This window comes from Typopeltis vanoorti, chromosome 11 (genome assembly GCF_054136105.1).
Source record: "Typopeltis vanoorti isolate ZY-2024b chromosome 11, IOZ_Tvanoo_1.0, whole genome shotgun sequence".
Taxonomy (NCBI): Eukaryota; Metazoa; Arthropoda; class Arachnida; order Uropygi; family Thelyphonidae; genus Typopeltis; species Typopeltis vanoorti.
In genome coordinates this window covers 118,746,477-118,773,389 of record NC_143559.1, presented here as the reverse complement: position 1 = coordinate 118,773,389, position 26,913 = coordinate 118,746,477, and the positions used below count along the sequence as shown (strand labels likewise).

At 36.4% G+C, this 26,913-nt stretch overlaps 2 protein-coding genes across 3 annotated transcripts in view; one reads left to right on the top strand and one right to left on the bottom strand.

The window, feature by feature from the left end:
- The window catches only part of LOC150101994 (leupaxin-like), a 173,847-nt gene extending 164,912 nt beyond the window's left edge, over nucleotides 1–8,935 (bottom strand). The window contains exon 1 of the mRNA XM_090400309.1: nucleotides 8,791–8,935. Coding sequence (XP_090256435.1) covers nucleotides 8,791–8,803 — 13 coding nt within the window. The 5' untranslated portion in view covers nucleotides 8,804–8,935. The remainder of the gene's footprint in view (nucleotides 1–8,790) is intronic.
- A 194-nt stretch (nucleotides 8,936–9,129) lies between these two features.
- Polr3I (RNA polymerase III subunit I) overlaps nucleotides 9,130–26,913 on the top strand; it is a 76,967-nt gene continuing 59,183 nt past the window's right edge. Inside the window, exons 1-2 of one of the 2 annotated variants that reach the window (XM_090400311.1) lie at nucleotides 9,130–9,379; nucleotides 18,164–18,200. In XM_090400311.1, the coding sequence (XP_090256437.1) occupies nucleotides 9,372–9,379; nucleotides 18,164–18,200 (45 nt within the window). In that variant the 5' untranslated portion in view covers nucleotides 9,130–9,371. The remainder of the gene's footprint in view (nucleotides 9,380–18,163; nucleotides 18,201–26,913) is intronic. The other variant, XM_090400312.1, reaches the window with a different exon arrangement.

The window sequence follows — 26,913 nt, the reverse complement described above, 5'->3', positions numbered from 1 at the left end:
TCTTGAGGTTTGGGAAACATCGATGGGATGCTGCATATTCTATGGGAGGAGTTATACTGGAGGAAGTAGGGGAGACAAGAGATCTGGGGTTGATGATTGATAGAAACCTGAAATTTAGGGGACATATTGCAAAGGGGGTGAAGGTAACACAGAGGATTGCTGCAATTATGAGAAGGACATTGACCTGCAGAGATAAGAGGGTTATCATTCCATTGTATAAGTCTCTGATCAGACCACACTCAGATTTGGTCCCCAGGATTTGAAGGGGATAAATTAACTGTGGAAAGGATATAAAGACAGATGGCAAAGATGGTTTCAGGACTGTACAAGCATAGTTATGAGGATCGGCTGAGGGAATATGGACTGCAGAGTTTGGTGGATAGAAGAAGGAGAGGTGATATGATTGAGACTTTTAAACTGTTGAGAGGTGGTTACAGGGTTGACACTGGGGAGTTCTTTCGCTTGGTTGAACAGTAGGAAGAGTGATGACGAGGCCATCCCTGGAAGTTACGAAAGGAAACTGTGAGCAAGAGGGTAAGTAGTGGTTTCTTTGCATGGAGGGTGGTTGAACCGTGGAATGCATTGCCTAATGGAGTGGTGGGAGCAAGAATGGTCAATGAGTTTAAAGAGTGGTACGATAGACTTTGTGTTTCTTAGGGGGGACCTCCCCTCGATGAGTCTCGACAGACTTTATGTTCTTAGGAAGGACTTCCCACGATGAGTCTTTTGACTCCATGGAGGCCTGAATAATAATAATAATAATAACATTAAAATATTAACACAAGAACGAGCCATATAGCATGTGCATACTTCCATGTGTCTTGGTCGCAGCTGTATAAGTGAGAGGAAACATGAGTAGAATTCCAGAAGTAGGTATAGTTACATAATTAAAAAAAAAAAAATTAACAGCAATCAATTCCCGAAATTTTGAGACAGGATACAATCTGTGTGATTAAGATTAGGATGGTGATGCAATGCTTCACGCGATTCAAGAAATAGATGATCAAATTTAAACTTATTGTGGAGCAGCATCTTTGTTTGATTTCAATGAAGTCTGTGTTTAGTGTTGATGGTATGAGAAGCAAGCCTGGACCTTCTGATTCCAGAAATCTTATATAATCTTGAGGCTCTTGGATTCTAATCTCAGCAGAATGGCCAGTCTCTCCAAAGTAACAAAGATGACAAGAATATGAGGGTATCTGATAAGCACCAGACAAGGACAGAGGTGATAATCTATCCTTAATGGGTGGCAAGAAAGAAGATAACTTCTGGGTTGGTTAGAAGGTATACAGATCATATTTGCAGAGAAACCTTGCTATTTGTTCAGGAGTCCCTTTAAGGTAGGATATGTGGATTCTTTTAACTCCTGCTGCACTACTACTCGGGATTAATCAAAATGTTAAAATCAGTAGTTAATGAATAAAGATTGAAAGTTCTTCCAAGGTTACCACTCTATCGAAAAGGAAAAATCAGAATGTAGTGGTCTTGTGTGCATTCACTAGCACACATTTAGTGACTGTTCTGCCACCAATGTGCAACGTTATTAGATTCTGTTTTCTGGTGTACTGTTGGTGTTGAAAATGCTAATTTTGAATTTTAGTGAAAGGTTAGGATCGCATAGGACAAGTTAAGAATTATTAATGTATATTCTCAGTATTGTATAAATTTAAATTCTAGACATCCTAGATTCTGGCATGGTGAATGGTAGCAAAACTATTTGACAGAAAATGTCATCATCAAGATACAAGATTGTTGGAAGTACAGTATTTGATAAATAGTGATAGTAAGTAAAGTGTAGTTTGTTCTATCTTTCAGTTCAAATGAGGGTGCAAAATAAATGTATGAAAGCAAATGCATGCATACTTTTTTTTGTGCATTTGAACCACATAGTCATAACTATTATTCTCCTGGCAGTAGCACTGTTGATCACAACAAATAGATAGAAAGTATTATGTAGTTTCTTTTAAAAATGTGTAGAAAACTATGAGGCAAACTAATATGTCACAATCTCCAATTCTCTCCAATTCAGATAATTTATCCTTTGTGTGGTGCAGATACTACTCATAGAATGAATAGCAATCAACAGCTCTGCTGCTTGGCAGTGCCTGTACTTTAAGAATCATCTGTAACTGCTATACCGCTCATTTTGTCATATCATTTTCGTCTCTTGACAAATACTCCATAGTCATTTTGACACTCTCAATATAGTAGCACTTGCTAGATAATGCAATAATTACCTATGTTTCTTTGGAATATTGCGAAATTGTTATATTTCCTCAAGTTTTAGTAAAAAAATTGAAATATTGTTCCTGGCTGATGATGCAACCAAAACATAATTAAGTAAATTCTCAAATTTGTGCATGATGACCCCAAGAGAGTATCCAGAAAGAAAAGAAATAAGACTTCTGCATTGACTTAACCTTTATATCAAGAAATGAAGGTCAAAACCAATCTGGAGAATGACCCTTCCCACAAATTTGAAAGGAAAATAAAGCTGAAAGTGAGAATCACAGAGGAACAGACACAAAATGCTATTGGTGGTAGATACCATTGTGTGTTGATGGTACTGGTGTCGGAGCGTCTAGTAGGATGATTAAGTAGAGATGGATGATAAATAGAAGATGGTGAATTGTGTAATTTATCTCATATTGGAGGTTAAATGGAGTACTGACAGTCAGGTGTTCTCCAAGGAATATCTGAACATTGTTGCAGATCAAGTCCATCCTGCAATGTTGGCTTTTAATATTATGGAATATGACAGGGTAGACCTCAAAAAAGGATACTGGATGGATAATGAGACCAGAACAGACCAATATAGTTTATACTCATAATTAGTGACCAGGCAAGGAGAGTGTAGCTAAAGAGAGGTATGAACAGCAGTTAGCAAATGAAGCCAAAAAGAATCCTAATCATTCTTTCTTTTGCTGTAGCCAGCAAAAGAAAGAATGATTATGGAAGGATGACATTAATTGGAGAAAATGGTATAAAGACAGCTGTTGCAGAATGTATGGTGGAGATACTTAATGAGCAGTTCATAACGGTCTTTCAATCTTGTGAATGTGACTTTATGGAGAGACTGAGAGCAGTTGATGATGGGGAGGAGAGACTGACTAAGTGAGCAAGAGGTGTATGGGGATTTGAGTAAACTAGATGTTAATAAGGCTGTAGGACTAGATAATATATCACCACGTATTCTGAAGGAATGTGCCAGGGAGTTGACACTTGCCTTGACATATTTTTTTAATACGAGTCTTTCACTCGGTCAAGTTCCTAAGGAGTGGAAGGAGGGCAAGATTGTGCCACTTCATAAAGGAGGTGATCGAACTCAAGCATCAAACCATAGGTCTATCTGTGTGTCAGGTGTTGTGGTTTAAGTTGTTGGAGAAGCTTGTGAGAACTAGGATCCAGAGTTGGGTTGACAACAATGGTATTATCTTTGATGGACAGCATGGATTTGCTAAAGGGAGATCATGTTTTAATAATCTACTTACTTATTACAATAAAGTGATTGCTTCCTTAGACAGAGGAGAAGGATACACTGTAATATACTTGGATTTCACAAAGGCTTTTGATAGAGTACCTCATGATAAGTTGACAGTCAACTAGAGCAGATGGGGTTGGATATTAGATTAGTACATTGGATTGGAGACTGGCTATCTGATAGGTATCAACAAGTTGTGTATGGGGGAGCGATATCCAGGAAAAGGAAAGTTGCTAGTGGAGTGCCTCAGGGGTATGTTTAAGGGCCATTACTGTTTAACTTGTATATTAATGATATTGGTGAAGATTTGGATGGAGATATTCAGCTGTTTGCAGATGATGCAAAGTTGGGATGAACCATGAAGAGTAGTGAAGATGTTGTGGCTTTACAAGAAGACTTGAATAAATTGTGTGATTGGGCACGGAAATGGGGATGCGAGTTCAATGTTGCAAAATATAAGATTTTAAAATTTGGAAAACAAAGATGGGATGCAGAATTTATGCTTGGTGAGGATATATTGTTGGAGGTGGAGGAAATAAGAGATCTGGGGGTGATAGTGGATAAGGATCTAAAATTTAGGGGACACATAGCCGAAATTGTGAAGACAGCACAAAGGCTTCTGGGAATGATGCGGAGGACACTGATGTGTAGAACAGAAGTAGAGAGATTCTTGTTCCGTTGTATAAGGCTTTGATTAGGCCACACATGGACTATTGTGCCCAGATTTGGTCACCTGGATTTCAAAAGGATGAAGAGATGCCGGAAAGGGTCTAAAGGCAACTGACTAAGGTAGTTTCTGACCTCTGGAATGTAGAGTATGAGGAAAGATTAAGATGATGTCATTTGCAGAGTCTGGTAGACAGGAGGAAGAGGGGGAGATATGATAGTAAGGGGCAAGTTGGTAAGGGATTGCTATAGGATCAATGCCGGAGAAGTTCTACAGAAAATAGTGGGAGATCAGGGGAGAATCAGAGGTCATCCCTGGAAACTGCATAAGGAGGTGTGAGTAGAGGAGTGAGAGGCAGGTTTTTTTCGTGTAGAGTTGTAAATTATTGGAATGACTTAGCTGAGAGTGTGGTCTGCAAGGAGTTTGAGTGTGTTTAAGACACAGTATGATGAGCTGTGTGTGTGATAAAATAACCTTCCAGAGAAGTCTTTGACTCCATGAGGTCTTGGGGTGGTAATAATAGTAATAGTAATATGCTGGCCGAGGTGGTTAGCATATCTGCTCTCCAGCTAAAGGCTGCGGGTTCGAATCCCAGTGTGAGCATGGATGTTTGTGATTGTCTATGAAAATACTAGTGGTGGTGGGCAGTAGATGGCATTCATGTATATGATGATGCGTTGTAGTTGGCGGAGACAGAGAGCTGTAGAGTAGGTGCCCTCCCTCAGTGAGTCTTTGAACTCCCTGGAGGTGTCACGTAATAATAATAATATATTCTGTATAGTTTTAATAATATGAATGTAATAGTATTTCAGATTAGTGAGTGAGTGGGGGGGAGAGAGAAATAAGCATAAATTATAAAGACATTAAAATTCTGATTTTTTTATATATATATATATGACAGATTCAGTATAACCATACTATAAAAAACTAGTAAGAAAACTAGCAAAATAATTTTTTTTTTATAGTTATATTATGGTTATACAGGATCTCTTTCACAAGTATGGATAATACCCAACCTGTTGCTGATATAAAGCAACAGAAATATTTGGCCTGATAACACTCAGCTAATATATATAATATAAAGACTGTTACTAACAATACAGATGGGTACATTGCAATATATCATTTTCATATATAACTTAATATCTGCAGGTGCTAAAATATCTTATTATCTGTAGAAATATCTTTATTCCACAGTAATTTACTTTCCACTTAACATTATCACTGAGCAATGCTTGTTCAAATATTGGTTCACTTTACAAATAAAGATATAAAGAATGCCTATGTGTGTGTGTGTGCGTACATGTACAGTATCATTATAATATAACAAATATGAAATAATTCATATGCCACAGTCAACTTATTTAATCACAAGATGCAATCACTATTCATTCAAAAATGTACTATACTGCAAATTAAAAACTTGTTTACTATATTAATCTTAGAAGTGATTCCAAGATTAATATAGTAAACAAGTTTGTTTTTAATCTGCAGTATGCAGTATTTTATTAAGCAGATAAAAATTGTCCTATATAACTACTGATGAAGATATTTTATGCATATTTCAATTTTGAAATAATGGTCAAGGAGACATAAATAAATATAAAGTAAGGTAAATAATGGTAAAGTAAAGTAGACTGCAACAGCAAAAGAGCCATAAATGTATTACATGGACTCATTTTTGGTAGAGTATTTTATAGAAAGATTTTATTAGGAGAATTGCATGGCATTCTCCTCTCCCAGTCCTGCAGGAGAAGAAATTAGCTGTTCGGAATGTACATTTGTTAAGATAAGGGAATTTTGTATTCAGTTAATACACAAAACTCCATATGAGCATCATCAGAAACAAATAATTTTCACATGTAAGATCAGGTGTCACGTGTCATCATAACCAAGTGGAAACTTTCCACTTGGTTATCATGACAAGAAACTAGATTCTTGTTTTACCCCAAGTGTAAGCTTAATCATAAAGTAACTCACAACTAGCCTACTTATATATGGAGGCTGTTGCCTTCACACCAGTTATCTTAGTATTTCATTAATGCAAAAATATTATAAGAAGAGTCACTTCTAGACCAGTTTCGATCTTTATTGAGGTCTCATCAGTGGGAGCCAGACTAAGAAGATATCAAGGTTAAGTCAATGCAAAAGTTATATTTTCTATATACACGTAGAAAAAGAATACAATAAGGTGATACACCTTTTTCTGCTTGTATATAGAAAATATATGACTTTTACACTGACCTTAACCTTGGTATCCTCTTAGATCTTTCTCTCACTGTTGAGATCTCAATGAAGGTTGAAAACAGTCTGGGGAGTGACCCTTTCCACGACATTTTCAGAAAGGAAAATAAAACTGAATGTGAGCATCACAGAGGAATTTCCCTATTGATGACTGATATTCTGTATGAGATTTGTGCAGGTGTGCTTATAGAGGTAGCTGAAAGTGGTTGTGGAGGAGAGGCTGTGTAATAAGCGACATTGTTATCGAGATCAGATTTTTCCTTTAAGGCAAATAATTAGGATCTGTAATTTTAAGTTTTGTGAATCTGGAAGTGATAGATGGCCAGAACTTTAAAGAAATATAATCTCTGCACTGCTTTAAAATATCATATCAAGCTGGCTGCTATTATCTGCTTTCCTAAGGATAACATCTTCCCTTCCATGTTCCAAGTGTGTACAAGGATCCTTGTTCCTTACAACATGTTATATTATGGTCAATTATATCTACTGCAACAACTATAGTCAGTCAGTCAGGTCTAGCACTCCATGTCTTGGACACCTTCCACAGAATTAAATATATATATATATATATATATATAAAACCTACTATGTATAGCAAATACAAACTTGAAAGACCTTTTTTTGGGGGGGGGGGGGGAATTCAGCAATAGATTTAAAAAAAACAATTAAATCTTCATAAATATGGATGGCTGAAACTTCCCAAGATACAGGAAACAATTCTTAAACCTCTTCACCAGCAAAGAGACTAGCTGTCAGCACCCAAAGAGGATGTCCCACCCCCCCTAGAACTTCAGACTACTAACATCTATTGTGTGTTATTACAATGTTTATATTGTATTCTAGATGATACTACTGTGACAGAGACAAAATATTGGAACTGTTAAACTAGTGTTTAAGTATTTCATTACACTGTTTTCCCCATTAAACTTGAAGACGAGACGAGAGTAAAAATTTTGTCCCTTCCATGTGAGATCTAATGACTCCCATTTAGTTCAAAAGTGTTTATGCTTCTCATGTTATAGTTAGGATTTAACCAGATATCTTTCCTAGTGACATGACCATTCTTTCAAATGTACTATAGGACACTCAAATTTTAAAAAGATCATATCATAACTACTCAGAAATTTAAAAGAGGGCATAACTACTAATCAGAAATGCTAATAAGTTGGAGGTTTCAAAATGGATCTTCTGACTCCATAGGCATCAAGTGATGTTATATTTTAATTATCCATCCCCTTAATAAAAAGTAAATGATGTTATGAGCACATTAATTAAATAACACTTGCTTCTGTTCTCCCCCCCCCCCGACCTCAATTGGCAACTAGAAACAAAAGGGAATTCTTCCAGGTGAAGTTGTCCCTTTAATCCGGCCCAATCTGTTTTCCATTCAAAAGAATCTCTTGTCATAACATGTTTCAACAAAACTTCTCGAGCCTAAAAATTAAACTTGAATCACAATAATTGTGACAGATTTTTTTCATTCGAATCTGTTTCGTAGAAAATATCTAATCGAAACAAGGGCAGGTAAGTGCAAGAAATCCAACGTTAATTTTATTTCAGTGTTAAAATATTACTAGTTACTATTTAACGCATATGTGAAGTGTCAAGAACTTTTTACGTTGAGATTTAATATTTTGATGGATTTACGAAAAACAAGTAGTGACTGCTGGTGGTCAGTTAAGGTCCAGGTATTTGTACATTTGTTTGAAATGATAAAAAGAAAAAAAAATGTCTAGGAAAACCTTTTCTACAGCGAAACTAAGAATTTGTGATATGTTTAATTTCTGAATACAGAAACACATTCTAAAATCAATTAATAAAACCAATTTATGCTGAAGGAGCTAGTGTCGTTTTCATGAAACATATTTTGTATGTAAACGTTTGGAGCGTGGTAGTTTGGTGCGTAACACCGGGAAAGTCTCGATAAGCTGTGGCCATTTGCCAGTATTAAATATACAAACGTGATATGAAAACAAGTTTTCAGAGCAGTTAGTCAGTAGAACCTAGGAAGTTATTTCACTGAGCGAATGTCCTATTCAGCATAAAAAATGCATTAAGTAAAAAAATAATAATAATCAGGATGCCAACATAGGGTCTCGGTCACTCAATAATGATGAAATGCGCGACTGTCAAAACACGACGCATGCCATCTCTTGTCAGTTTGGCGAATACACCTGAAATTGCATTATCAATGGATTTACATATAAAGGCATTTAACATAAAATTCACTTCAGTTTTTAATGGTCCAGAAATGAAACAAAAAGTATTGTTCATCGACCATAAATATACTTTTTAAATGAAGTTATGAAATAACCTATTAGTGAAAGGGAAAAATGTGTTACACAGGTAAAATAAGTGAGGATGGATAGGGGGAAAAAATACATAGGTGTGGTCTTACCTAAATCTTCCATTGCAAATGGCCTTTTTGCGATCAAATTGGCGTAGTAATCACAGGGTGAAATAAGATTAGCGAGGAATTGAAATAATTACGTTCCGATTGATCAGTAAACTTGTTTACACTTTCGTCTTGTGTATATATATATAATATGTGAAATATTTAAGAAGTCCGTTAGCTCCTTTATAACGTTAATGGTTGTTGTTAAGATACTCTCTTGTATTGAACAGCTTCTCTTCTTAATTTATCCTGTTGACTTGAGACAAGTCCAAGGTTCAAAGTTCATAAACGGACAATGACGGTATAGGTTTACATCATTTAAATATGACGTAAAGTTGGGCAAGCACATCCGTTTTTAGAACGTCATGACCGGTTGTATTTTATCTTTGAGATATGATGTCTTACCGCCTACATTCCACAGGAAGGGTGAGCCATTCCAGATCTCAACTTCCGGATGACGGTCGGCAACCATCACCCATCCTTGCTACTGTAACGCAATGGTCAGAAAAGATGTTGTACGTGGTGCCCTCTATTTGTATTGTTTGAAATAAATAAATGGTAAGGTGAATGGGAGAACGTGCAAAATGGAAGTGTAAGTGTTGTCAGTTTTTGAATACACATATTTTATTTGAATAAAGCATTACTTGAAATTCAAACGAAATCTAAGAATTATAAATAGTAATTTTAGTTTATGTGTGTTGGGTATTTTTCTTAACAGGATATAGCAACCATCTCCTTTCAGGTGTCAGATGCAGTATCTTAAGTTTTATGTCTGCTGCAATGTATCATTCGTTCTTTCTTTCTTTTTGTCATAATTAAATATATAAGCATCTGCAAGAGTTACAGAACTCATCACGGGGAGTCAACATTGCCATTATTCAGCAAAAAACATCATTCTTTCAACTCGTGCTATTTATCATTTTTCAAGCAAAAAAACCTAGGCCTCATATTTTTTACTAACCGCACTTTTGCCCATGTCAAAGAATTACTGGAGGAAAACAATTAAACAACCATATAATGCTTCTAGTATTTTCCAATATTTGTGAATATAATGGTGCTATGCTCAGAGACTAGTCTACTTATATTCCATTAGATTACAATTCCATTAAATCTCAGATTTAAAGATTAATGAAAAAAAAGCCGACTTCCCCCCTTAAATGTATTAGCCATCCCCCACATATATAGTATAGCCAAAATCCACAGACCTAATAATCCTCTCAGACAGATAATAGATTCTTCCTCTTACTATTCCTCACACACTAATCATACCTCTTCTTACATTAAACATTCTGCCAATTTAAAGCTTCTATTGAAAATTTCACTGTTAATTAGCAATTCTGATACAATTGCCAGCTTAGATATCACCTCTCTCTTCACCAATAACCCCTTGAATGATACCTCAACTTTTTTAATAAATGCTTTTCCTCTTGATATTGCAGATATCTTTGCCTTTTGCCATTCATTCTGGTTACTTCAAGAGATTGAAGAACACATGATACTGCAATGAGGTTCTCCCTCTCACCCCCCCCCCTTGCCAATATTTTCATGGAACGTCTTGAAAAGCATGCTCTTGACCTCAGCTTCTCTAAACCCTTTGATCTGGCTAAGATATATAGATGTGTTCTTTGTTTGGCCTCATGGCTTAGACAAGTTAGACTGTTTTTCCACCTTCATCTCAATAATCAACATCGAAGAATATGTTTTACAATGGAGAAAGAGACTAACAGTAGTCTTGTCTTTCTAGAACACTTCAGTAACATCAAATCTTGTTCTTCCTCTGGATGTTTTTCCTGCCATCTTGGCATTAAATGCCTGTTTTGTTAGTCTTTCCTCTCCCATCTCATTTAATTGCAGCATACCACCTAAGAACACTTTCTGAATGCTAATATTATTATTATTACATGACACCTCCAGGGAGTCCATAGACTCATTGAGGGAGGAACATTAACTATACAATTCTCTATCTCCACCACTCAATACACCAACTGCAATGAACCACAACTACTCTGCCATCTACCACCCACCACCAGTAGTAATTTCACAGATAATCACAAACATCCATGCCCACAGCAGGATTCGAACCTGCAGCCTTTTGGCTGGAGAGCAGATACACTAATCACTCGGCCAACCAGGCCGATTTAACTTTTTTTATGTCATGTTCCTAATATCATTATTTTTTAATATGATTCTGCCATTGATGCCATTTGTGCACGCCCCTGATATTTCTCGGAACTCTCTTATGCATGGTTTATAGTCTTTGATTAACTTCTTGATTCCCAACTCCCTATTCCATAAGTTAAAATTGATTTGAACACCATTTTGGATACTGCCAGTTTAGTATTTAAACTAATTTCTTTCCTATTCCATATAAATTTATTCATCTAGCTACCCACCATACCACCTTTGCTTATTCTGTTTTCTGTTTCCATATTTAATTTGCCATCTTCACTAAAAATTGTAACTAATTAATTTTCTATTACAGCATAGAGAAAACCTATCCACATAAGCAGATATATTCACAATCTTTCCCTATCATCCCTACCCTCTGAATAGTACGGTATTATTAAAACTACCTAGTAGAGCCATCAGTCTCTTCCATTGAGATTTCTCTTACAATTGAATCAAACCATATACAACATATCTTCCTATCTTATGGCTACACTTCTAACAAAAATCAAGAAAACACTTAATCCTTTTCCACTCTTTGACCATCTTTTCAGGTAGATTATAGTAATGTAATTCACGATATCTGTATTTGAGATACATCAGAAAAAAGGCCAGAGTTATAAAAATATTCAATGTGTACACTGCCTTCAAGCCATAATTGAAACTGGCTGCCCTTATCCATTCCCCTAAGGACCATTTCCTTTCTTCTGGTATTGTATAGTCCTGTGTTCCTGCAAGTTTGCCTAGTATGAACAGACTGGAAGATCAGCCACCATCTTGGAAAAACATTATTAAGGGCGACTCCAGGGAGTCCTTAGACTTATCGAGGGAGGCCCTGAACATCATGTCCACACAACTATTCGACATTCTCACAGTATCTATCATACCTTGCCTTGAACTCATTCACTGTCATAGTACCCACAACAGCCTCTGGCAGCTTATTACACTCATTTACCACTCTAAAAGTAAAGAACCCAGCTCTAACACCTTTGCTAACCATACTCTTGCTCAGCTTCTATAGATGTCCCCTAGTTCTCCCACCATCAGTCCTGATCTCAAAAATATCATCTGAATTAATCCTATAGAAACCCTTCAGCAATTTGAATGTCTCAATCATATCTCCCTTTTTCCGTCTATCAACCAATTTCTGCAACCCACAAATCTTCAACCTGTTCTCATAAGGGTCATTCGATATACCTGCTATCATCTTGGTCACTCGCCGCTGGATCCTCTCCTCCTCCTCCCCATCAAGAAGGAACCTAGGTGACCAAATCTGGGCACAGTAGTCAAGATGAGGTCTTATCAAGGCTCGGTACAGAGGAATGATAACTTGCTTGTCTCTGCTTGTTAATGTATTTTTCAGCAACCAAATGATTTGATGAGCTGATTTAGCCACTTTTGCAATGTGCCCCCTAAATTTCATCTCCCTATCTGCCAACACTCCCAAGTCCCTGGCCTCATTAATCTTCTGGAGTACAGTTCCACCAATGTGGTATACTGCTGCTAATCTTTTCACCCCAAAATGCATAACCTTACATTTTGTCACATTAAATTGACATCCATTTTCCCCCAGAACTCCAATCTATCCAAATCATCCTGCAAGATTTTGACATCTTCTGCATTCACTATTGCCCTACCCAACTTTGCATCATCGGTGAACAAATGAACATTCCTCTTAGATGCTTCCCTATATTGTTAATGAACAAATTAAACAGCAGTGGTCCAAGAACAAAACCCTGCGGCACACCACTAGTCACAGGCCGTCTTTTGGATTCTGCTCCTGAATAAACTACTCCCTGATATCTCTCCATCAGCCACCCACCTATTCATCTCACCAACCCTATATCCATTCCCATATGTTGCAGTTTACGGATTAGAATTTCATGTGGTATCCTGTCAAAGGCCTTAGCAAGGTCCAGCAGTATCACTGTAAACCCATTACCCTTAGGCATGATCAACGCTTCACAAAGCCATGCTATCCCGTATAGAGTCTTGCTGATCTCATTTTCATCAATCCATTCCTGTATTTTTCCCTTGACTACTTTCTCCACTTTCTCCAAGACCTTGACAACGCCTCCTGATATGCTGATTGGTCGGTAATTTGCAACAGTAGTCTTGGATCCTCCTTTATGCAGTGGAACTATTTTCCCCTCTTTCCACACCTTCGGGACTAAACCAGACCCGAAACTCAGATTAAACAACATGGTCATGATAATTCTTTAGCCACTTCACGTAAGACCCGTGCCGGTATACCATCCAATCCCACAGATGCATTCCCATTAAGGTTCTGTAATAGACTATTCACCTTCACTTCATTCATCACAATTCCCATATAAACTAATGGTTCCTTCTTTCTTTCAATGTCACCTGGATGATATACTCTTGCAAAGTGCTCACTCAGTAATTCCACTATATCGACTGATTCAACTGTTTGGGATTCTCTTTAGCTTGCATAGCTAGTTTCCTTTCATAATCTGCTTTTGCTTTTCTTACCACACTCATTACCCTTCTGGCCTGCGCTTTATACCGTTCATGTGCCTGCAGGTCATCCTTCTCTTTAAATTCCCTCCACAGCTGTTTCTTTTTTTTGCAGCTCAAGCTTAATGGTGTTATTCATCCATTTAACCCCTACTTGTTTTACTATTCGTACCCTAGGTATACAATCAGCCATAACCTCATGAGAATGCTCCTTGACCACTTCCCATGCTCTATCGACATTCAGCCCTTGCAGTTTTACATGCAATGGCACTGGACCAAGCAATCTCCTAAGCTTGTCATACTTTCCAGCACAGTAATTCCACATATACCCTGTCTTAATCGAAAATTCCACACCTTTAGCCACCTCCCAGGTCAAGACCTTATGATCACTCTCACCAATAGGTGGCAACATGGTCATATTCATTACAGTCAAATTCTAAGATGCTATTACCAGGTCAAGCACTCTCGAACCCCTAGTATTTTCTATTACATGCTGTCTCAGATAATTATCCCTTAATAATTGAATAAAATCCAGTTCCTTCTTCACATGTATCCTCTCCTCCTTCCAATCAATGTTACCATAGTTGAAATCCCCCATAATAATTACCCTCCTTCCACTCATTTCATCAATTTGTTTATGAATACTATCTCCATCATCTATTCCATCACCTGGTCTATAACAGCACCCAACTGTATATTTTGTTCTGCTTGTCACAATCTCACACCAAATAGCCTCAAATGAGCTCTTTTCACTATCCTGCAATACAACTTCAATTCTCCTTGTCTGCAGTTCATCAGCTATCATCAATAACACTCCTCTCCCCATTTTATTCTCTCTGTCCCTCCTAAAACATAAAAAATAAATCTATAAACATGGCTACAGACAGTTGAGTCTAATGGTTATAAAGGGCAATATGACCTTTATATATTATAGAATAATATGGATGTGAAGCAGTGGCGGCCTGTACATAAGCACTGTGACACTGCAGCACCCCCAAGGAAAAAATGAAAAAATTAAATTTTGTTTGTGGTTATAAATAATAACAATGCTTACAACATTATATAAATGCCATTCAACATGTTAAAGGTTACAGCTTATGTTTTGACATTGATTGAATAGTTAATAATTGGAATGGTTCAATTAATGCTTTAGATTACGAAACAAACGCACTGCGATCTAACGCAGTGTCGGAATTATCATGTTCGACTAATTGCAGCCAGTCTTGCTGATATTCATTTGCGCTTGTGATTGTACATTACAAGTCAATACCGACACTGCTTGTTTCGGCAGTGTATCATATGCTTGCGCGTTATTTTTGTGAGATACAAAACTTTTATTATTGGTGTTTGTTCGTGGTGAGGGTGAGATATTTTTAATATGTAAATTTATTTATTAATAAATTGGTTACTGATTAGGGATAAAATATTTATTTTTATTTTTTTTATTTTGTATATGCAGCACCCCCACTTAAAGTTTTCACCAGCCGCCACTGATATGAAGTGTAATATTTTTGATGTAATTTATCCGTGTTGCCAGTTGGGTAGTTTAGCCATATAAATTTATTCATTTGACTTCCCATCAGCTTTGTTTATTCTGTTGTCTATTTCCATATTTAATTTGCTATCTTTACTAAAAAATTGTGTGCCTAAATAGTTGAAATTTTTACTTGTTTTCTATGGGTTTCTCATTCAGGATGCAGCTGATGCTTTTATTCTGCCTGTTTTCATAGCCTTTGTCTTTTTATTGCTAGTTTTCATACCAGATTTGTTAAAGCAGTTATTTAGTTTAGAACATTCAGTTTAGAATCCTGCTCACTTGTACTAGATTTATTTAAGAGTATAAATATCACATTCATAAAGAGTTGACATCTCTAGTTTTGATAGTATACCACTTCCTTCATAACATCATTCATAGAGTTGATAAATAGCAATGGAGATAGTGTGCACCTTTGTCTCACACCTGATTTTATATCAAACCATTTTCCTGTACTTCCTTCAGTTCCAATTGCTGATTTACAACTCAGATATAGACTATATACATTGCTTGATATAGTGTCCCATTTACACCATATAATTATAGTGTTTTAAACAGCTTTTTTTCCTGGCACTTTATCGTATGCCTTTTCCAGATCTATACAACTTAAATAGAAATTAACTTAAAAATGGCTATCCAAGAAATTTAATCAACAAGATTCTTCATAACAATCCCCCACAACAACAACAACAACAATCTACCATCATTCAATACAGATCATCCATAGTTATTCCTTATGGAGGTACAGTGTCGAAAAAAGATCGCAGATTTCAACACCAGAGTTGCATTCAAACTGGTCAAGACTATCCATCACGTTTTAAGTGACGGACTATATATAGGACAGACGTCGAGAAGCCTCAAAATCCAAAAAAAAAAAACATATAAGAGATGTTAATAACAATAGAACAGACAGTTCAGGTCTAGCCCATCATTTCACGATTACAAATCATACCATTAATTGGGACAGCAGCTCCAAGCTTTATCTAGAAGAAGACTTCCATTGTAGAAATTTCAAGGAAGCCGTAGTAGTCCTCCGTTCTGGAGAAAATCTTAACAGAAACCAGGGAATGATAATAGCTGACATATGGAAAACTTAATAAGATCGCTCAGTCTGCCAGAATTTAATTTTGCTCAAAACTACAGAGCATGCTCTCACAACATTGACTAACACAACACGTTCCATGCATGTAATGTTACGCATTCTGTTTTAATTTTTAATTTATATGATAGTGTTACTCCATTTTCTCTGTACTAGCCACTTTGAGTTTCCTATTACCATTATAAGCCCTGAAGAAGCCGAACAGTCCCATTGCCGAAACTTGTTGGCATTAGATGTTTATAAATCAATGGTCAATTAAAGATCAATATGTATTTCAGTTTAATTACTTATTATATTCCTATGATTTCTCAACTATTTGTTTTAAAGTGAAAATCAATCCTGACAACTTCTATTTGGCTGAACCCTGCTGTTCAGCCAAATAGAAGTTGTCAGGATTTCTCTTCCTAACAACTTCTCTTCCACAATTTTTCTTAGCTTGTTTTCAAGTATGCTTTCATAAATCTTGCCTAGGTGAAAATAAAGGAAATAATTGGTTGTTGAAAAACATGCTAACAAGTAAAGATAAGGAAGTTATCATCCCTTTTTATAAGGCTCTGATTCAGCCACATCTTGACTACTGCACACACATTTGGTTACCTGGATTTCTTGGGGACCAAGAGGTGGTCACAAAGATTCAGAAACAAGTGACCAAGATGGTGACAGGTCTGTGGAATATTCCCTATGAAGATAGGTTGAGGGTTTGTTGTTACAAAGTTTAGTTGATAGGAAGAAAAGAGGGGATATGATAGAAACTTTTAAGATATTAAAGGAGTTTTATAGAATTGATGCAAGTGAGTGAAATTTTTCGATATATGACAAATGGTCAGATAACTAGGGGCCTTCCGTGAAAGTTGTGTGTGCATGCAGACCAGATTTTTTGCATGGAGAGTGGTGATGAATGGATTGCCAGAATTGGTTGTGAGTTCCCTGATGGTGAATGGATTCAAGGAGAGATATGATAGGATTTGTGTGTATGACAGTTGATTTGGGTCTCCCATAATGAATCTCCGGACTCTATGGAGATGCCGTAAACAATACTAATAATAATAATATGTATCTTCTGTATTCTTACCAGAGTCTTCCTGTTACTTTCTTTCCCCCTCCTTTTGTGAAGCTACTTTTATATATTGCTTCACTTTCTTTCTTACTTTCTTATAGTTTTCTCTATTCTGTTAGAGCATATACTGCTATCTTTGATCTTTTTAGATAACTTCACTAAATGCCCCTCTGGCTGAATCAGTCAGCATTTTCCTTAGTCTGCCTCTGAGTTTTCAAGTTAAATGAATATTAATTTTTAAATTAAAAAATTTACTAAGTTATTTGAGACATATAAGCTAGTTTGGGGTTTTATCAGGTTGACATGGAAAAGATTTTTCATAGAATGGTAGAGAGGAGAGCAAGAGGCCATCTCTGAAAATTGTATAAGGAGAGTATGAGCAGTGGAGTGAGGAGAAGGTGCTTTGCATGGAGAGTGGTTGGTAAGTGGAATGCATTGCCTGAGTGTGTTGTGAATGTAGACACATTGAATCAGTTTGTGCCCTTCGATTAGAAAAGGCCTAAGTTCAATTCTCTTCATGATGGAAGGAATCTTTATATGGACTTTTTCAATTGAAGGTGAGTTAGCCAATCTCATATGGAGGTAGAAGGGTTTTTCATCCTGCATATAGACAAATCGGCCCTTCAGAACACATGCAATTTACAGACAAAAAATACTAGCTGTTGTGGTGGTGGTTGTGGGTAGTAGATGGCATTGATGTAGGTGATTGGTAATAGAGGTTCTGTGTAGTAGTGGAGACGGAGAGTTGTACAGTAGGTGTCCTCTGCGATGAGTCTTCGAACTCCTTGGAGGTGTCACGAATAATAATAATAATGGTTGGATGAGCATTGTGTGTGATAGTGTGTACCTCCCATGATGAGTCTCTGACTCCATGGAGGTCAGATGTTAATAATAATAATAAATTTCCAGTTCTGATTTTAACAATAATAAAAGAAAATCTAATGTGTGGCACTTATTTTTGTTAATGTTAGAAGATAATTTTTAATCTGATCTTAACACAAGTGCTAATTCACTATAATAAACAATTTTCTCCCTCTTGTAGTGTCAAGGAGAATGCAGCATTTCTCAGCAATACTGAAGTAAGTAAATTTCTAGATGAAGCTCAATTTTTAATTCATTATATACTATACCTTTTAGAATAATATTAAGTTAACTTGATTTAACTAAAGAAATTAATAACATGAGAGGCTCCTCTTTGACTCTAAATGGCAAAAATAAGCCTTTATGGAACAGTTTCAACTATTGTATGATTGTTGCTCCTGTTGGACTGATTTTCATGGCTGCTGAATTTTACAGATTTGAATCTCATGGATGAATAGATCTGGTATTTGCTAGATAACATAGACTTTACAAGACCTGTTGTAATGTTCAGAGGTCTTGTAAAGTCCATGCTATGTGAGATGGCAGCTAGAAGGAGACCTATTAGACTATTAGGACAGTGGCCATAATGTTTTGACTGGACTGTAAGTTACTAAAAGTTTTACAGAGTAGTTGCTAAAGAAATTTTCCAATTCATGACTGGATGGGACCGAACAAGAGATCTTGGAAGTTGTATGGTTTGCAAGGATCTAAAAACTGGAATTTGTTTGTTTGGAAAGTGGTAAATGAGTAGAATTGGTTGCCAGAGATGGTTTTGAGTGCTGTGTATAGACAACTTTAAGGAGGGGGGGGGGGGTTATGATGGGCATTCAATAGTGAGTAGTGTGGATCTTCCACAATGAGTGTTCAGAATCTATGGATATGCCTGAGTCTTTTTCTTTGGTGCATCAATCCGAAGATTGATAATTATAGCAGCACATCACAACATCCTGTCTTGTGACCTCCTTTTTATCTCTTCATAATTCTTAGTGCCAGTTAACATCATTATGTTATTTATATATGAAATTCTTAGTCTGCCTCTTGGCCTCTTTCCTTCTACAGTCCCCTCCATTTTCTGGAATCAGTCCCCCATGCCTCAAATGGTGTCCAATTAGGCTTTTTCTTCTCTTATTGATGTGTTTCATTAATGACCGCTCTTCATTAACTATACTGTATTTAGAACTTCTTCATTACTTTTCCTTTCTGTCCAGCTAATTTTCATCATCTTTCTCCAGCACCAAAGTTCAAATGCTTCCAACTTTTTCATGTCTTGTTTTGGAGTCCAGGCCTCACAACCATATAATGCAGTGCTCCATATGTATGTTTTCACTAATCTTTTTTTTGAGCTGGATGCTAAGTTAAAAATGTTTCTTATGTTATAGAATGCTTTTTTGGCTAGGATTATTCGTGCTTTAATATCTGATTGGTTTCTTCCATCTTCTTTGATAAGACTTCCAAGATATTTAAAAGAGGATACCTGTTGTATTAGGTTATTATTTATTTCCAGGTTATTTTCATTGGATTTGCTTTACTTGTAATTAATACTTTTGTTTTCCTATAATTAATTTTTAGGCTGTACTGTGTGAAGATTTCTTCCATCTTTGTTAGGGTGGCTTTCACTTTGTTTTCGTTATCAGCTATAACAGCTATATCATCTGCAAACCGTAGCCAGTTAATATCAATTCCATTTATCTTAATTCCTGTTTCTATTAGTTCTTTCAATTTATTTATTGCATCTTCAACGTACAGATTAAACAATATGGGTGAAAGAGAGCACCCCTGTCTTATATCTCTACATATTTTTGCTATTGCGGTTTTTGTTGTATTGCTGGCTGCTTCTATTAGGGCTTCTTGATGCTTATAAAGATTAAATATGTGCCTTCTATCTCTCCAACTACCTTTATTGTCTTCAGGAGGTGAAACATTTGATTCCAGTCAATACTATCGAAGGCTTTCTCCAAGTCAAGAAAGACTATCAGAGTATTTTGATTCTTCTCCAATCTTCTTTTAATAACTGTTCTTAGAGCTAGGATTGCCTCTCTTGTCCCCTGCTGTTTCCTGAATCCAAACTGGTCATTGCCAACATGTTGTCCTATGTAGTCATTCTTCAGCCTTCTTTTTTAGTCTTTTTTTGTATAATTTTGAGTAGTATTTTTGAAGCATGTGATATTAAGCTTATTGTTCGATGATTTTCACACTTGTTTGCATTATTTACTTTAGGAATGGGTATGATAGAGCATTATGTAAAATCTTTGCAGATGATCCCCATTTCATAAATAACCTTTATGATCTTGAAAAGGTATGACTTAGTTATGTTTCCTGAGTATTTTATTAATTCTGAAGGGATGTTATTAATGCCTGGTACCTTGTTGGTTGACAGTTCATTCAGTGCCCATTCAAATTCATCTTTTAATATAGTTGGAGCAATTTCTTCCACATCAAGTCTTGTTTCATCTTCTATAGCCTTGACATCTAGATCTTTTCCACTATATAGATCTTCTAAGTACTCCTTCCATCTTTCCGAAATTGTGAGTGTCTGTAGAAGAAATAGTGGTGGCGGTTGGCAGTAGATGGTGTTGGTGTAGTTGCGGTCAATTAGTGGCTTGTGAGTGGTGGAAGCAGAGTTGTAGAGTAGATGCCCACCCTCGATGAGTCTTTGGACTCCCTGGAGGTGACTAATAATAATAATAATAGTGTTATAAGCTTTATCGATTCTTCCAGTCTTTGTTAGATCTTCTATTTCTTTACATTTCTCTGTATACTATTGTTCTTTTGCTTCTTTACACTTTCTATTTATCATATTTTTTATATGTTTATATTTGTCTTTGCTTTCTTCCTTCAGGGAGGTTTTGTATTTTCTGCTTTCATCTATTAGATCTAGAATATCTTGGGTGATCCATGGTTTTTTATTTGCTTCTTCCTTAATCCAATGCAGTCATTTTTCCTCTATATTTTTCTTTTCCCTCTCTCCTGTTTTAATGCTTTCATCTGTTTGCTGTATTTATAGTTTCTATGGTTTTCCTCTGTTTTTAGGTTACTTATGTTCCATTTGGGCCTTTTCCTTGGTTGTGACAGCTTTTTAAATTTCAGATTAATTACATTTCAATAAAACCAAATTGTGGTCACTGTCAACATCAGCTCCTGGGTAACTTTTGCATGATTTTACTTGATTTTTAAATCTATTTCTTGTCATAATATAATCTATTTGGTACCTTCCTATATCCCTGGCATTTTCCAAGTATACCTTCTTCTTTTTTTTACCTCATACCAGCTATTAGTAATGATCAGATTGAATTGGTGGCAGAACTCCAAAAGTCTATCCCCTCTTTCATTTCGGCATCCAAGTCCATACTTTCCCATCTCTCTACCATCTTTGCCTTCACCAATGACTGCATTCCAATCACCCATGACAATAAGATTATCTTCCTTCTTGGTCAGTTTGATTAGATTCTCAATATCTACATAGACTTTCTCAACTTCATCATCACTGTGGTCGCTAGTAGGCATGTAAGCTTGTGTTATTATTTGCAAGGATCTAAGAACTGGAATTTGTTTGTTTGTTTGGAAAGTGGTAAATGAATAGAATTCGTTGCCAGAGGTGGTTTTGAGTCCTGTGTAGAGACAACTTTAAGGTGGGGGAGAGTTTATGATGGGCATTCAATAGTTAGTAGTGTGGATCTTCCACAATGAGTGTTCAGAATCTATGGATATGCCTGGGTAATAATAATAATATTATTATTATTATTAGTCACCTCCAGGGAGTCCAAAGACTCATCGAGGAAGGGCTTTACTCTACAGCTCTGCTTCCACCACTCACAATCCACCAATTGACTGCAATATTCAGAGTAGCAGTCTTATGCTGGTGATGAAATTCATCTGCCAATTAAAGATGTTCACAAGACCTCCATGCCTTGTGCGAAATTTCAATGATAGAGGTCTTGATCATTCCTCACTTTGGAACATATGTTGTATGTCCTTGGGACACACAACGTATGTTCCAAAGTGGGATTCGAACCCGCAGCCTCTTGACTGGAGAGGGGACATGCTAACCACTTGGCCAGCCAGGCTGGGCATATATAACAGCATAGAATTTCTGGATCTGAAAATCTCATTCAATCTAAATAAAAATTTACTAGTGTGAAAAGAACTTGTTTTGATTAAGAATTCTTGTTGAAGAAGTCCTTCAGAGGAATAAATGTTGTGTGTCCCAAGGACATACAACATATGTTCCAAAGTGAGGAATGATCAAGACCTCTATCATTGAAATTTCGCACAAGGCATGGAGGTCTTGTGAACATCTTTAATTGGCAGATGAATTTCATCACCAGCATAAGACTGCTACTCTGAATATTGCAGGTCTGAAATGGCTTAAAAAAAGGTCTGTTTAGTTTGAGAACAGAATGTCCAGATTATCTAAACTTAGATGACTCATAGTACTAATACTGATGTATATAAGTAAGCTAAGCATTTTGTGGGTAGAATTCATATAAAGAAATGGTAATAGAGGTCTGCCTCAAATTGGATATAAGCATTAGTGGAGAATATTGCTTCTTTGTGATTCTTTTTCAAGCATAAACTTACTCCTGGTATGATCAAAGTTGGTATGATGAAAAAAAAATGTACATCCTTTCTTTTAAGCTTTAGTATTAGAAACCATTCCATGCCAACTAGCTGGAATGTACATGATGTTAATATATGTGTGATAGATACTTGTTGTTCCCAGTGTATTTCTACACCTAATAGATAACACCAATAATAGGACTCTAGCGTTGATGTATAATTTTTTATATTTTTTATTTATTTATTTTTATTTTTATCTATATATATACAGGGTGTTCGGGATAAATTTGACAGTTTCGTAAGGAAAAAGAAAATCTTCTTTGTATCTATTAAATTTAATGAATTGACAAAAAAACATTACAGGCAGAGTTAATTACAATACTATCAACAAGATTTACTCAAAATAACCACCATTAGCATCGATCACAGCTTCAATTCTGCTTCGGAACCTCGAACAAGCTGATGCTACAGTCTCCCTGGGAAGGGCCGCAAAAACTGTTTTAATTTTATCCATTAACTGGGCTTTTGTATTACTGGAAGTGCGATTGGTGTCTTTTTCAACTGCGCCCCATACAAAATAATCCATGGGGTTAAGGTCTGGGGAGTTTGGATGCCAAACATTTGGACTGGTGAAGTCGTAGAAATTTTCAGACAACCATTTTTGACTTTTCCCAGAGGTGTGGCAAGGGGCCGAATCCTGCTGCCATACATACGGCCTACCATTGGCTACCGTTGTTATCCAGGGCTTGACTACAGTTAGCAACTCCACGAACAAAGCCCGAATTCCAATGCCAGGGTTCTTCAACACCTGTTCCTGCAGATTTGCGAGGAATTCTGCTGTACGAACGCAATCAGATCGTCTGCTAGGGATCTTTCTTCTTGCTACATCCTCGTAGTCACCATTGCAAGTCTCTAGTTCATGCCTGATTGTTTTTACTGTATTCAGGGAGCATTGGGCAGCAGTCGTAATATCCTTATTTTGATGGCGGGCACGAATCATCATGATACAAGTTATTCTCTTCCATGATTCAGGTGGGTTCCAGCTATCCATCCTTTCTGACATCTTGTACAGGGTGTTCGGGATAAATTTGACAGTTTCGTAAGGAAAAAGAAAATCTTCTTTGTATCTATTAAATTTAATGAATTGACAAAAAAACATTACAGGCAGAGTTAATTACAATACTATCAACAAGATTTACTCAAAATAACCACCATTAGCATCGATCACAGCTTCAATTCTGCTTCGGAACCTCGAACAAGCTGATGCTACAGTCTCCCTGGGAAGGGCCGCAAAAACTGTTTTAATTTTATCCATTAACTGGGCTTTTGTATTACTGGAAGTGCGATTGGTGTCTTTTTCAACTGCGCCCCATACAAAATAATCCATGGGGTTAAGGTCTGGGGAGTTTGGAGGCCAAACATTTGGACTGGTGAAGTCGTAGAAATTTTCAGACAACCATTTTTGACTTTTCCCAGAGGTGTGGCAAGGGGCTGAATCCTGCTGCCATACATACGGCCTACCATTGGCTACCCTTGTTATCCAGGGCTTGACTACAGTTAGCAACTCCACGAACAAAGCCCGAATTCCAATGCCAGGGTTCTTCAACACCTGTTCCTGCAGATTTGCGAGGAATTCTTCTGTACGAACGCAATCAGATCGTCTGCTAGGGATCTTTCTTCTTGCTACATCCTCGTAGTCACCATTGCAAGTCTCTAGTTCATGCCTGATTGTTTTTACTGTATTCAGGGAGCATTGGGCAGCAGTCGTAATATCCTTATTTTGATGGCGGGCACGAATCATCATGATACAAGTTATTCTCTTCCATGATTCAGGTGGGTTCCAGCTATCCATCCTTTCTGACATCTTGTATATGAATGAAGAAGGGTCCAAACTTTTAAATGAAGAGAAGTGTGTGTTAATACATGTAACTTACGGAAAAATATAATTAATTATAAATATGTCAAATTTATCCCGAACACCCTGTATATGAATGAAGAAGGGTCCAAACTTTTAAATGAAGAGAAGTGTGTGTTAATACATGTAACTTACGGAAAAATATAATTAATTATAAATATGTCAAATTTATCCCGAACACCCTGTGTATATATATATATATATATATATATATATATATATATATATATTTTTTTTTTTTTTTTTTTTTTTCACCAGCGGTCAGGCCAACAATTGTTGTAGCGGTTGGTCAGTGTCTTTAACAAACCAGTTTGATTGTAGTGTAGCTTGTTTTCTGTGTATAGTTGTATGCTGCAGAAGATGACCTTGACATAAAGGTCGAAACGTCGAATGTAGATTTTAGTTATATTAAACTAAAGTTGTTATTCAAACACGGTAGTTGTCTTCATAATTTTCAAAAATGCAAAAAATATACATCTATCTACAATATTTGGTTTCTAAATGGCAAGAATAGTCAACAGATCTACGTGGACTATGCAGACTTGTGGATGTTGAAAGTGGCAGTGAATGTGTGTGCGTGTATGAAGATGGGAGTATATTGTAATATGGATGGGGAAGTTGAGCCTGAGCAGATATATGTAGTAAATGTTGATAAAGATGATTGGGAAGGTGTGGTCGAGAAATCACAATCAATGAGTGACTTGTATAGAACAGGTTATAGACCTAAAAATGAATTACTGTTTGTTTACAAATGCCAGAAGTATCAGAAATAAGGGAGATGAAATGGTTTCACTGATTGAGTTTATTTGCCCCAAAATCATTGGAATAAATGAAACATGGTTGAATGAAGATGACATTGTAACGGGAATAGAAATGGAAGGATACAGTATTTTTCACGGAGTGCTGCTGAGGATAGCAGGGGAATTATGTCCACATAAGGTAGACTTGAAAGAGAGAAATAGTGGCAATGGTTATGAGGCAGTGTGGTGTAATGTGGAGGGTGAGGAAGACATACTTAATTGGATGTTGGTATAGACCCAGAAATGTGGAGGGTGGTGATGAAGAAATGTATAAACAACCTGGATTAGTGAACAAAGGAAGGGTAATTATTATGGGTGATTTTAATTGTGGCAATATTGATTGTAATGAAGAATTAGCATTTGGGAATAAGGAAAATGAATTTCTCGAGTCCTTGAGAGATAACTATCTCAGGCAACACATAAAGGAGGGCATGCAAGGAGCGAGAGTTTTAGATCTGATCATTTCATCAGAGGATGTAATTGTGACTGGGTTTCACGCTTTCCTCCAGTTGGAGAAAGTGATCACCTGGGTTGTGGTAATCCATATGCAGACTCTTTTGAGGAAAAGATATATGTGAAATTATAAGGCTGTTGATTATGACAAGCTTAGGAGAGACAACTTAGAGCTATACCATGGAATGAGGAGTTGAGCGGTAAGGAAGTAAATGCTGCTTGGGAACTGACAAAGAAATACATAACAGCATCAATGTGTGAATGTATTCTGAAGATCAAAAGGCTGAATAAGGTAGGTGTAAAATGGATGAACGAGGAGTCCTTTCCTTTTCTTTAGTGTTACACAGTGATCAGCATTCATTTTAGACAAATTATGGACTCTACAACCGTGTTAGAAATAATAATTTTACTTTTCCGATGTTTCGACCTTCATATTAAGGTCATCTGGAGTATACACACACACACATATATATGTAATATACAGAGACAAGCTACACTACATTTCATACAGTATGCTAAAGAGATAATGATTTGATCAACAGTTATTCTACTAGCCTGACCTCTAGTGAAAAATTAGATTCAATTAAATTGAAATAAATGAAATAAAATAAAATAACTACATCAAAGCTATATTCTATTTAAGACAGCATGAGGGAAAAATTTTTTTCTATAGATAGTTTTATTACAGCAAAAATAATGTCCTAATTTAACATGAGAATTGTTATATTAGATTTAAGATCCTGGATTAACCTATATAGTTCTATTTATAATTAACTCTTAGGGAGAAAGGTTTTGTGGGGAGAATATGTGCCTTCCATATTCCGGGGGGGGGGATGAGGAGCTTAAGCATGAAATCTGGAAGAAGGTACTTTGGAGGCAGTAGAAGATGAATAATGGTAATAATGAGTTACATGAAGAATATAAAGAACAAGCCAGGAGAGTGACCCACTAAAGAAAACAAAAGTGCAGTATGAGCAGAAATTGGCAAATCAGGCAAAGAAAAACCCCAAAGAGTTTTTTAGATATGTGGCAAGTAGAAGGAAGAATGATCATGGTAAGATGATATTAATGGATGAAAATGATAACTGCTGCAGAAGACATTGTTGAGGTATTCAATGATCAATTTATAAGGGTGTTTCATCCTGATCAGGGTGGAATCATGAGAAACTTAAGTGTAAAGGACATAGGAGAGGGTGGTTTAATTGT